General features: G+C 48.4%; 1 protein-coding gene across 1 annotated transcript; it reads right to left on the bottom strand.

Annotated features, from left to right (window-relative positions):
* Positions 1-2,042: 2,042 nt before the first annotated feature.
* Positions 2,043-10,739, bottom strand: inhbb (inhibin subunit beta B). Its single transcript, XM_023826898.2, has 3 exons — positions 10,276-10,739; positions 9,470-9,893; positions 2,043-4,304 (listed from the first exon to the last, which is right to left on the bottom strand). Exons 2-3 carry the CDS (start codon positions 9,855-9,857, stop codon positions 3,529-3,531), a joined length of 1,164 nt encoding a protein of 387 aa, XP_023682666.1. The 5' UTR covers positions 9,858-9,893; positions 10,276-10,739; the 3' UTR covers positions 2,043-3,528.
* Positions 10,740-12,652: the final 1,913 nt, after the last annotated feature.

Genomic DNA, 12,652 nt, shown 5'->3' with positions numbered 1-12,652 from the left:
TGTGCCTGTGATTGGAAGGTCCCTGGCTTAAATCCCAGGGTCAGCAGAGTGATGTCATCATTGGGCCCCATTGCTCCTGGGACTGGCTGACAATGTTCCCTCTAATTTTTTCAGCCCTAAGCAAATAGAAATGAGTACAAACCTCAACACTGTGAGCAATGTGTGATCCGTGTTCCCCACTGGACCCGACCAGCGGGCTACACAGGACAACTTTGGCCATAAAGTAGAGGGTGGGAGATATGGGGTGAGTTTCCCGAAGCCTTCTTAACGCTACGTCGTTCGTTAGTTCTATCTTTTAACACTTAAGAATGACGTAGCGTTAAGAAGGCTTCGGGAAACTCACCCATGGACAAGATTAATATCATGATAAAATCACAGCAATATCTGTATAATGATATATTAAGATATTTGTTAAAGTATTGGATGACTGATTTCATTGTGTTAATGTTTTTTAAATGTTTTTCAACAGGTACAGCACATTTTAGGGATGGCGTTGTTGACCTGCTCTGGCTGTGACTCACCCTGTCAATTAGGGGTATGAGGAAGACTTCTGTCAGAGAAGCATCTAGAACACACATATAAGCCAAGGGGAACACTGTTAAAAACATTTTTAAGCTTCAGTCAACTAATTAATAAAGCTCAATGAATTATGACAGCACATTATTTATTACACAAAAAGTGAAACGTATAAACATTTTAAGCTTTAATCGCTTTCACATTCACGCGTTTGACGTTCGCGATTTCAGTTCGCAAGTTGGCCATGAACAATTAAACAGGAATATTTTTGGAGCTTGCTGAAAGATCGCAGAAACTCACAGACGACGTGTAAGCCAAAAACAATACTGAAAATGATTTGGGTCGCTTATAATCATATAATATATAAATATTAGTGTTACATCATATTTGTTAGTGTAAGTGCATGGTATATCCTTAATATTGAAGGTGTTCAAAGCATATCTTTGTCTCGGTAACCAGTAAATTTCCTTGTGTGCGGGGTCTGTAAAATCTAGTACGTGGGTCTTTCAACTGGTCCGTGTGGCTGCACATGTGCAGGGTTTGGGGAGCAGCACAGTCTGACCCTGCTGTCTCAAAAAAAATTGTATGTCACTTTTGAAAAAGCATCTGCCAGATAACTAAAATGTAAATGCTGGCCTGACATGTGATGTCTCTGCAAAGAAGATGTATGCTGGGCAGTGACCACAGACATGGTGGCGGATGGAGTTCCTTTCCTTTGGGCCCCGGCCCACCCTACACCTCTATGGACTACAGCCTGTGCTGTTTAATGTTCCTTTCGTTTGAGCCCCTGCCCATGCTGTACCTCTGCAGCCTGTGCTGTTTAATGTTCCTTTCGTTTGGGCCCCGGCCCACCCTACACCTCTATGGACTACAGCCTGTGCTGTTTAATGTTCCTTTCGTTTGAGCCCCTGCTCATGCCCCAGGATGCCAAGCCCTTCTGCCACAGTTACGGATAAAGGTCACAGGCATCTATGCACGGCTGTTTCGCTCATTCTCACTATTCCAGTCTCTGCAAAGAACAGGTATGACATCACGGCTGCACAGGGACTGTCACGTGACCCTGACCTGCTGCCCAATGTCTCCTTTTAATAAATATAATCCCAGCATTAGGTCTCTCATGGTGCTCACCTGTGTAAACATTATGGCAGGGCCTGGGAGGGGGCAGGCCTTCTGGGGAGCCGCCTGGGAGAGTCGGCTTTCAGCCACTGACCGATTTTTACTCCAAGCACCGAGAGAAGAGGGTGGGAGTTTCAGCACAGGACAGGGAAGGGGATGCCCGTCTGTTGGCAGGAAGGGGCGGGACTATTGAGCAGCAACCTGCTTCTGGAATGTTCCTTGGAAAGCTTTTACGGCTCTTGCAGGTTGGTTTCAGAGTGCAGGCTGCCATAAAGGTCAGTCACCCCCAAGCGCGCTGCCCCCGGTCAGAGATGGGTCTCCAGGGATCTCCATTCTACTCTGCCTAGTTTGAAAAGCTCACTCGTCATTCTACCAACGGAAAACACTCCACAAACCTTCCAAATCCACACTTTTCTGCAGATTATTTTAATGAATTTTATTCCAGATACAAAGCACAAAATATTTTAAAACCATATTTTTTATCTTACATAAACTGTACAGAGATGGCATTTGATTCTAACTGATTCTTGGACTAAAAAGTACTTTTTTATTAAATAGAAAACTGAAATGAATTAAATTTGATGAAAAAATTATGAAATATTCCATTTTTCTACTGTACAAAATAGAAAAGACGTTTAGATGAAAGTGGAATCCATGATTTTGTACCCTGATACAGCACTTAGGCCTTTTAAAATGGTCACAGACTACTTCACAAAATAACAGATGGTGACACCATCATTATAACAGCTCAAAATTTGGCCTCTTTGGTTCCATCATTAGGTATAATACATTTTAACAGAATTCAATTTGCTTCTATAAAAATAAGTTTATTATTTTTTTTTTTTTCAATGGCAGTTTTTTTTCTTTTTTATCTAATCACGTGACTTTTCAGTGCAAACGTCGTGACAATCATCCGCTTTTGTAGAGGAAACGAATGATTACATTTCAAGTATTGATGAGAGTTAAAAACTAGTAGGATAGTTCCGCTCGTCTGCTTGTGGGTCAATACTATACATTGCATAGCTCAACGGCACTTGTTTCATTTAGGACACTGAGCAGGGGTCCCCAAGGCATTTAAATCGGCAAGTGCTATGATGTGTGCATGCAGGAGCTGCGCAGTGGCGGCTGCGCAGTGGCGGCTGCACCGCTGGCGGCTCCGTGCTATGGCAGCCGTTTAAGTACATCGCTATAAACCTGGGGGGGGGGGGGGACACCAGTGCCATGTGGGGTCTATCCCCCACCGGCGTGTTTTTAGCTCCACCGGCAGAATCGCGGGGATGCCGCCAAGCCCCGCCCCCTCTTGGTTCCCGGTAACGCTGAATGGTCATGCGCTTCAGGCGGGGGACGAAGGGTGGTTGAACGGAGTCCCATCCTCATGGAGCGCGAGGAAGAGAGTAGCGGGGAAGAGAGGTGGTGTTCCCTGTCGGAAGTGCTGATGATCGGAACGTTGCGTGGTCAGTGCTTCTGCGAGGTCCTCGTGCGGATGAGGCCGGAGCGTCGCTGGCTGCCTGCTGGCCCTCCTTCATCGGCCCCCGGAGGATCCTCGTCACGCTGGAGGAGATCTCTCCTTCTTTCATACAAAAACGGTCAACTACAAAAATATAATCTGCTCACGGCTCCCCTATCTTCCCTTCGACACCGAGACCTATGGTTCATCTGTTTGCCCACCTCGGCGTCACCGGGTTCGATCTGCTCGCCGGCGAAATCGATAAGTTTCTACAACGTGATATTAACAGACATAAATATATGTACAACACGTATGATTCTGCAGGAGTGCTTCGCGAGGGTGTGTGTGTGTGTCTGTGTGTGTGTGTGCAGGAATTAACGTCACAGAATAGGGTGATATTTATAAAGAAGATGTATCTGTGATGCGTCCCCCCCCCCCCCTCAGCCCCCTCAGGCACAGCCACACTCCTCCACAATCATGTTGGGCACATCCCGCTTGACGATATTGTACTCGTCGTCGAAGTACAGCATGGACATAGTGCTGAGCTTGGTGGGGATGCAGCACGAGTTCATGGAGCCGGGGCTCATGCCCCGCATGCGGTACTGGTTCACCACGGCCGTGTGGAAGGAGGATGCTGAGCCAGGCACCCCCGCCATGTAGGCGGGGCAGTTTCCCTCACAGTAGTTCCCGAAGTAGCCAGAGGGGGCGATGATCCAGTCGTTCCAGCCGATGAGCCGGAAGTCGATGTAGAACTGCTGGCGACAGCACAAGCTGCTGCTACCGTCGCATTCTAACCCCCGCTTGCGGATCCGGTGCTTGCCGTCTGCCTGCCGCGCCTGCACCACCAGGAAGGGCCGGTGCGACTCGTCGCTGGGGTTCACCAGCGCGGGCAGCACGCCGCTGGCTTGGCAGGCCTCGCACTGCACCTCCAGGTCCTGCCGCCGGTCGCCCGTACTGAAGGCCTCGCGGACGGAATCCGTCAGCGGGAAGGTGTGCCAGCCGCTGCGCTTCAGCTCCACGCGCTTCTCCACCAGGGTCCGCGTGCCAGCAGCGCCCGGCTCACGCCGGTGCACCTTCACCGCCACCTTCCTGCGCAGGCCCTTCTCCGGGCTGGAGGGAAGCACCTTGAAGTACAGCCAGAGGTTCGCTTGCGTGACGTACAGGTTCTGGTTGCCCTCGTTGGAGATCAGGAAGTAGAGGCCTGCCTGAGGGGACTGCGTGACATCTGTGGGGGACAGACGAGACAGAGACAGCGGCACGTTAAGGGACCAGCTCTGTTTCAGGCCATTTTACGCAACGATACAAAGCAATCAAGACGGCCGAGGGATGTGAAATGCGGACTGACTGCTTGCCTCCCTATCCAATGAGAACGAGGGCACTCGACTCTATGCGTCAATGTCAGTCACATAACAATGGTGCGTTTTTTTGCTTTCTTTTGCATCATGCATAAAAACATGGGGGGATGCCGCTACGGCGAGGGGCCGCTCCACAGTCTCTGACAGACACGTGCCAGAGTGCCGCAGCTCGGCGAAGGCCGTCCCCTGAAACGTGAGCTGCTGGTGAAGGTGTCCCACACAAGCTGCCCTCTGTTCCAGCAGAGATTAGCATGCGGCGTGGGCGCTGCCTCCGAGCGCTCACAGTTGGACTGCGTTCACGGAGGGAGCGGAGAGAATGGCTGCGGAGAATTGGGGAGGTTCAGAGCGATTGCCCCTGCCACTTTGCGGGGAAGCCCCCCCTTCACAGAAGGATGTCACTAGGGAGGGGGGGGGGCTCACCCCACACTCACGGGGGCCCCTGGATGGTCGGCTGCAGGGGCAGGGTAGGGGGATGGCAGAGTCCCCATAGAGAAGTGCAAAGGGCACAGTGCCCACCAGCTCATGCCCAGGTGGGGCCTCCAGAGCAGTAATGACACCAAGCCAAACAAGTGCGTACAGCTCTGCACTGGAAGGCCAGCCGCTTCAGCAAACCACGCCTTGGCCAAACCCCCACCCAGCTGTGATGTGGGACACTCTGTCAGGGTCACTGTCAACAGCTGCAGCCTTTAGATGCCACTCTGCCGTCTCTTCCCAAAGTGGTTATTTACACCCTCACAGCCCTGTCAGGACTCAGCAGCCCCCGTTATCTAACTGAGAACCTCGAAACCCCATAAATCACCAGCAACTGTGAGAATGGAGGTGGGTGGGCCAGGCAGATCAGCAGGCCAACGGTAATCAGCATGTGATGCACTGAACCGTGAGTAAACATTGCCAGCGCCCTGATTGTACACTTTTACCCATCAGCCACTGGGCCAGACCCTTTTAAACACCATCCAAAAACAGCCCCCGTACACATGAGTGAATCTAAAGCGAAAATACTCCCTGCCTGCCGAGATGCCAGGACAGCGGTGGCAAGGGGTTGGTTAAGGTGACGACATAAGGTCTGAGCACCGGTCACATGGTCTGATCCCTGCTGCCCCATTGGCCGGGCTGAGACTCTGCCTGGCACTGGGCCGGACTCTCGCCTCCCTGCCTCCCACCTTCTCTGTCCGGCCCGACGCTGAGCAGCCCGGCGTCGGACGCCGTCCAGGCGAGCTGGGTTATGTAACGCGCATATGAATCACGCATCGCACTGAGTCGGAGGTGCTAAGGGAGGATCAGGAGCCGCACTTGTAAGGAGTTTCGAGCGACTCACAGCCCCTGTTGTGCTGCTGAGAGGAGGATCAGAGGCCTGTGTCTTTGGGAAAGCACTGCAGCTTAAAACGCGGTTAAAAAAAAACATTTGTATGCATTCATGTAGGTTTGTTTTCTTGAAAAGTGAAAATATTTCCAGAAATAACCAGCGGGGTGTCCAGCAACACCTGTGTGTGATCTGTCATACCCAATCAGAGGGAGCTGGCGCACAGTAACATGCAGCTAGTGAGACATGGGGGAGTCCGGCACAGCAGCCTGGGTGGGCCCGCCGGCAAGTCCCCACTTGCAGTGGGAGGTGGGGGGGTGATACCTTTTGTTACTCAACTACTTTGTCAGCCACATCTCATAAGAACACGTGCAAAACAAGTGGAGGTATCCCAACTGTCTCTGGTGTAAAGACGTGTGTTGCGGGTGTCCTGACTGTCTCTGGTGTAAAGACGTGTGTTGCGGGTGCCCTGACTGTCTCTGGTGTAACGACGTGTGTTGCGGGTGTCCTGACTGTCTCTGGTGTAACGACGTGTGTTGCGGGTGTCCTGACTGTCTCTGGTGTAACGACGTGTGTTGCGGGTGTCCTGACTGTCTCTGGTGTAACGACGTGTGTTGCGGGTGTCCTGACTGTCTCTGGTGTAACGACGTGTGTTGCGGGTGTCCTGACTGTCTCTGGTGTAACGACGTGTGTTGCGGGTGTCCTGACTGTCTCTGGTGTAACGACGTGTGTTGCGGGTGTCCTGACTGTCTCTGGTGTAACGACGTGTGTTGCGGGTGTCCTGACTGTCTCTGGTGTAACGACGTGTGTTGCGGGTGTCCTGACTGTCTCTGGTGTAACGACGTGTGTTGCGGGTGTCCTGACTGTCTCTGGTGTAACGACGTGTGTTGCAGGTGTCCTGCCTGTCTCTGGTTTGATGGCAAGGCAAGTTTATTTATATAACACAATTTAGACTCAAGGCAATTCAAAGTGCTTTACAAAGGCAGAACACATTTAAATAAAATACCTTAAAGACAAAAAAAAATAACAATACAATTAACTTTAAAAAACCTAAAACAAATAGATAGTTAACTGAAAATAAGTTATATTGTAGTCACAGTGTATGATTAAACTGATTTAATTTATTGAAAAGCTGTAGTAAACGTTTTAAGTCCTGATTTAAATGAGTTGACAGTTTTAGCATAGAAATTGAACGCTGCTTCACCTTGCCTGGTACTGATTCTGGGAACGCTGAGTAAACCTTTCCCAGATGACCTGAGGGGTCTGCTAGCTTCATAATGTTCAAGTAATTCAGAAATGTATTTGGGCCCGAGACCATTTAGTGCTTTGTGCACCAGTAATAATATTTTAAAATCAATCCTATAATGCATGTGTTGCGGGTGCCCTGACTGTCTCTGGTGTGATGGCTTGTGTTGCAGGTGTCTTGACTGTTTCTGGTGTGATGGTGTATGTTGCGGGTGTCCTGACTATCTCTGGTGTGATGGTGTGTGTTGCGGGTGTCCTGACTATCTCTGGTGTGATGGTGTGTGTTGCAGGTGTCCTAACTGTCTCTGGTATAACATGTACGTGTTGAGGGTGTCCTGACTGTCTTTGATGTGATGGCGTGTGTTGCGGGTGTCCTGACTATCTCTGGTGTGTATTGAAAGGCAATAAACGTGCCGAGGAATGTGTCTGTGATACAGGTGAAAAGCCAGCACAAGCCAAACAAGACCTGACAGTCAGCTAGGGTTTCTCACACACTGGGCTAAGTGATGGAACATGACTGCTACTCTGCTGTTTGAAAGAGGCTTGTTTCTGCGGGGGAATGACGGGACCTCGCCAAGCCACAGGACGAGCGGCGGACAGGAGTCCGGGAGCCAGAAGAGGGAATGACAACAAGTGTGATTTGTGATTCTGCTGGGCAGTGTAAAGGAATTCCACGGCGACCCAGGGCACGAGCTTGCCCCCCCACTGGAGCACAGTGCACCGCGTCTTCTGGGGGGAAAGACAGCAAAGGATGTCTAAAAACTGACAAGCACACAAGAGGCCTGCTGGGGGGAAAAGAACAGCACTTTGCTGGGACAATCGGAGAAGAGCTCTCAGGGCAGGACGCTGCTCCTGAAGGGAACACGCTGAAGACCTGTGATTCTACGCTGAAAAGCAGGTATTCCAGGGAGAGCCGGGTTTTATAATGACCCCTTTGTGTGGCAGGAACATTGTAGGTAAATATTAATACCGACACTGTCATAATTTGGAAAAACGTGTAACGTGTAAATATATTATTAAAGATATTTTGTTAACCATCGAGCAGGAATTAAAATATTTTCACTCTGACATGCGATTTATTAGAAGCCAGGTGACATCATTGACAGAAACTCGTTTTGCAGATGTGAGATAAACAGAGTCAAAAGACACGTAGTGTTAAAGGATGATCAAGGGCCGGACCGTCACCTATAACAAGGTAGGGACTGGTTTAACACGGAAGCCAAACAGATGTCGCTCCATTGATGAGAGCCAATCCTGGCGCATGGGCACCAGTTCCGGAGTGTTGTGAACCATGCCACACTTTACACCAGAGTGCGTGTGAGGCCTGACTCAGCACCATGTCTGTCTATCCAGCAACCCCCCCCCCACACACACACACACACACACACACACCACACATGCACTGTGTTGGGGGTCTCTGTGTCTGGGAGACCCGAGTACAGCAGAAAGATGCAGAGAGGCATCTGTGAGTAAGACCTTCGACTTGTCCAGGAATGGACAACGCCCCCCCCCCCCTCCAGCTTTGAGATGACTCATACTCTGTGTACTATTCCATGGTTTGTTTTACGTCGCTTTTTTAGACCTGGTCACAAACCGTTTGTACCCAAACAAAAAGTGTCGTCCAGAACACAGTCCATCAGTCCTATTGTCATGTGAACACACAGAGATAACATGCTCCGAGGGGTCGTGGGAAGGGCATCGAGGGGTAACCATGCCTGCCACCACTTTGAAAGGCTGGAAATGTGTCCCTGTACCCCCCCCATACAACGCCTGTGCTGAGGTTTAGGCTACCCGCTTACCCTACCAGAGGGCTTTTATTCGCTGGGGGCTACACACAGCCTTCGCTACTGTTTAAGGACAGAGGTCATTTAAGGTTCTCAGAAGAGACACAGAATCCAGGGACAGGGCTGCGTCTACGCCTATGAATGCATAAAACACGTATTAAATGCGGAATCAAACAGCGGGATGGTCTGCTGCGTGTCATTTTAAACATCTAATCACTTCGACTTGTTTTAGTTGTTTTATCTTATTTATTATGTGTGTAGTGATGATATGGTTAATTGCGGTCTTGTCGGCGCTTTTGCTCGTATGTATAGACCCGGGCTGAAATGAAACATCATTTTAAAGTATCATATCCCGATGTAGACAGAAAGCGCTTATATCGCGGTGTGTGTGAGTGAAACGCTCCAGCGACTTCATTCACATTCCCGTCTCTCTCATTACATGCGGGATCCAAATCCGAATTTTAATGGACCATCCATTCATCTGTCATCTTGGTCGTCTGCACGTTTTAAATTAAATTTGTAAAAAAAAAAAAACACACACACACACACACACACACAAAAACAAGGCCATATGTAAATAAATGACGATTATATGTTATCACAATTTAAATAAACCCAGTAGCCTATATGTCTTGATCTCCGACGAACCGGTTCAACTATAGTTAAAAAGTCTATTAACTATAGAGATGTTTCGAGCGCTTTATACCTGACTCCGCGAAGCTGATGATCTCTGACGTCTCCTCCGGGACCTCGTTAGTAAACGCGGCGTGTCCGTCTAGGGTGGGGATCTCCACCCTGCCGTCGTCTCGCACTTTGCCGGCGTGCAGCTTCTTCAGTGCGGTCACCATCGCCGCCTTCGGGATGGGCTGCGTGATGTTGGGTCTTTCCCGCATCTGTAACCTGTTCAGAATATGTCTCTTCACGGCTTCCAGGAAGTCTCCGTCCAGCCGGCCCGGCTCCTCTGGCTGAGCGACGCCGCAGGACGCGCACGTATCCCGGGATGTCGCTTTGGTGTCGGTCCCCGGCGCCGGTGTGCAGCAAGCGGAAAGTACGCAAGCCACGATGCAAACCACTCGCAGCATGTATCTTCCCATTTTCTCGCCTTTTTCCAAGTGATATTCCCCTGTGCGCTGGAAATAAAGTGTACGTTTCTATAACTCGCCGACACGTATACTAAGCGTAAGAAGTTCGTCTTCCCGTTATTTCCTAAAATGAACCTCGAGGGCAAGCATAAAATTTAGAGTGAAGAAATGCAGCCGATCGCTGGAGACATCCGATCGATGCAGAGGAGCAGTATGATCGGTCCGCACACAGCCCTTCATTCATGAATCCCCCGTAGCTTTCTGTCTTTGGTCATTTTCATGGAAAGCATACAGTGGCGTTGCCCTCCGTCTTTATCTGACTCAATGAACAAGTTGACTTATAACCCCCAAGTTAGGGTGGCCCTACTCCACCAACAAAAAAAAGAAAAAGAAAGAAAAAAATGTTGAGCGGATAAGTTAAAATCAGCACCTTTTAGAGCAGTGAGAGGCACTCCAGCGCAGCGCCCGGCGCTTCATGCCATGGTTTCAAAGGAACACTGGAATAAATAAGGAAAAGCAACGGCATTTAAGAGCAGAAAACACGCTCCGGAGTGACAAAGCATCCACAGGGAAAGAAGGGAGAGCGCACTTTGGGGAGAGGTGCGGAGCGCCGTGCATTTAAATCATGTGCGCCTCTCACTCGCTATGCGTTCGCTTCTTTCTAGCTATGCGCTCATTTCTCCTGCTGCCGATCTCTGCCGCTTTGGTTTATTTAATTAGGCGCCTTGTAATTTCCTGCCGACCTGCGAACGGCTGTCGCTCTTATCTGAAAAAAAAATATGATGTAATCTTCGCATGAGCTTTTTCCTCGCAGTCGACTTTGGTGCTATTATGCACACTGAAACTTTTTATATGAGAGTCGGAGCCACCTCAAACGCGCCACCAACGGGCTGACTGACTATACGTTGTTTTTAAGGGGGATTATTCCCGCGACGAGGTTTCATATTTAGATTTATGTGCCACCCCAAAATGACCTCTGGTCCCACCCTGGCCACCACACTGAATTTTTTTTGGCTCCGCCAATACCCTGTGGCCTGCAGAAAGGAAACGGCTCCAATTAAAGTCATATTTATAAAATTGTATAACATTATTCTGCTTTTAATATAAGGAATTATTTCGGTAGGCTGCCTCAAACAGACAGTACATCATTTTACATGCCCACAATATTGTGATAGTTACCTCCCTTTGTTGAAGCAGACCATATGTATTGCGACATGTCATACGCACGAGACTGTATGTTTGAGAAGTGTCACATTCAACCCGTGATTTGTTTAGAGTTTTCAGTGCAAACTGAAAAGTAGTCAAATTACTCTTCGTTATGTCTTTGGATAAATTGTTATTAGGCCTGATTCTCATTGTTCTTACAAAACTCATCTTTAATTTGGGAGAGTTATGAGTTGTGGTGTGTGGAGGCTCACAATTGAAATACTGAAACATTCGGCACTGCGAACAAAGAGGAGCCGTAAGAGGGCGTTATTTTAAAACTTTTGTCACTATCAGAATTTAGAGAAGCTGTCTAATGACTGAGGGGTGGGAGGAAGCACAATAAATTAACCGTTTAGGGAAGGGAGGTAGGTAGGTAAGTAGCTCTTTCTTCATGTAGGGCATGCTCAACATATCCTTTCATTTGTTGTGTTGCTATTTTAAACCGTGACAGTAACCTCCAGACGGGGATCCCCGGTGCCCTCCGGTGACCTGTGCGCTCATTCCTTCGCCCCTGATCGCGGCGCTCCGGCCGACTTCGCTAATTAAACTTGACACGGAGAGCATGAACACCTAACACAGGGGTCTGCTTTATTTTCCTGGCAGTTCGCGATCATTTCTGCGGCCAACAATGAGCCGTTTGTATTCGGGAGCGGCGCAGACAGCAGGCCGCCACCTCCGTATGGTCTCCGCTTTACTGTAGTTTTCGTTTTTGCTTAATTATTTCGGACAATTAAATGAACTGCGTGGAGTCCATTAAAATAGCAGCGATTAAGCCGCTCACGTTGCTGTTTCATTATGTTAATGCCCCCTTAGATTTCTGATTTATGAATGTCGCACTGGTGCGTCAACCCATAACTGGAATGAAGCCTCTTGAGACATAATTTTAAACTACGAATTCATATTTTCATGGGAATTACAGTTACATATGTATCTAACTAACAATGAAAAGTAAGTGGAAATAATAACGGAAGAGCGCCATCATTCTTTCAGATGTAAATTTTATACTGAAAGAACTAAAACCGAGGACAATTTTGTGTACCTCTTGAATATTGTATGTACATTTTCGCTATTAGAGCTATTCATTTAAACAACTCGGGCGATTGTGACAGGTGCGTTTAAGCTATTTTTTTTTTATCTCGAATTGGGCCCTTATGCAATAGGACTTAAATATGACATCTGTTAAAAGAAAAAGCTGCAATTTGTTCGTAATGAAAGTCGGCATGCAGATAATACGCAGCATCTCTTGTCTAAATATATAGTTTTCTTAAGGGCAAGATACCTTGATTTAGGTTAGTGGGTCAAGTGAACAGACGCAACAGCAACAGTCTGGGCTGGATTAAAGTGGGCTATCTAAATCTTAAAACATCAAGAGAAACCGCGTCCTGTGAAATGTTTCTCATTGTTATATGATGATAGTGATGTTGATTATTATTAGCAGTAGTACTTGGACGGTTGTGCGTGAAAACATTTGTAAACGGTTTTTTAGAAGTGGAGGATTCTGCAGACGATATCGCCAGTTATGACTGTAAGAGCAACAGAATCAAATTTAAATTTGATCCTCTTCTGGCTACTGCAGCCTCTGTATCCAGTATTACTTTGTC

The sequence above is a fragment of the Paramormyrops kingsleyae genome, chromosome 16, assembly GCF_048594095.1.
Source record: "Paramormyrops kingsleyae isolate MSU_618 chromosome 16, PKINGS_0.4, whole genome shotgun sequence".
NCBI lineage: Eukaryota > Metazoa > Chordata > Actinopteri > Osteoglossiformes > Mormyridae > Paramormyrops > Paramormyrops kingsleyae.
The sequence above is the reverse complement of the archived record's forward strand: the minus strand, read 5'-3'. Positions and strand labels throughout refer to the sequence as shown.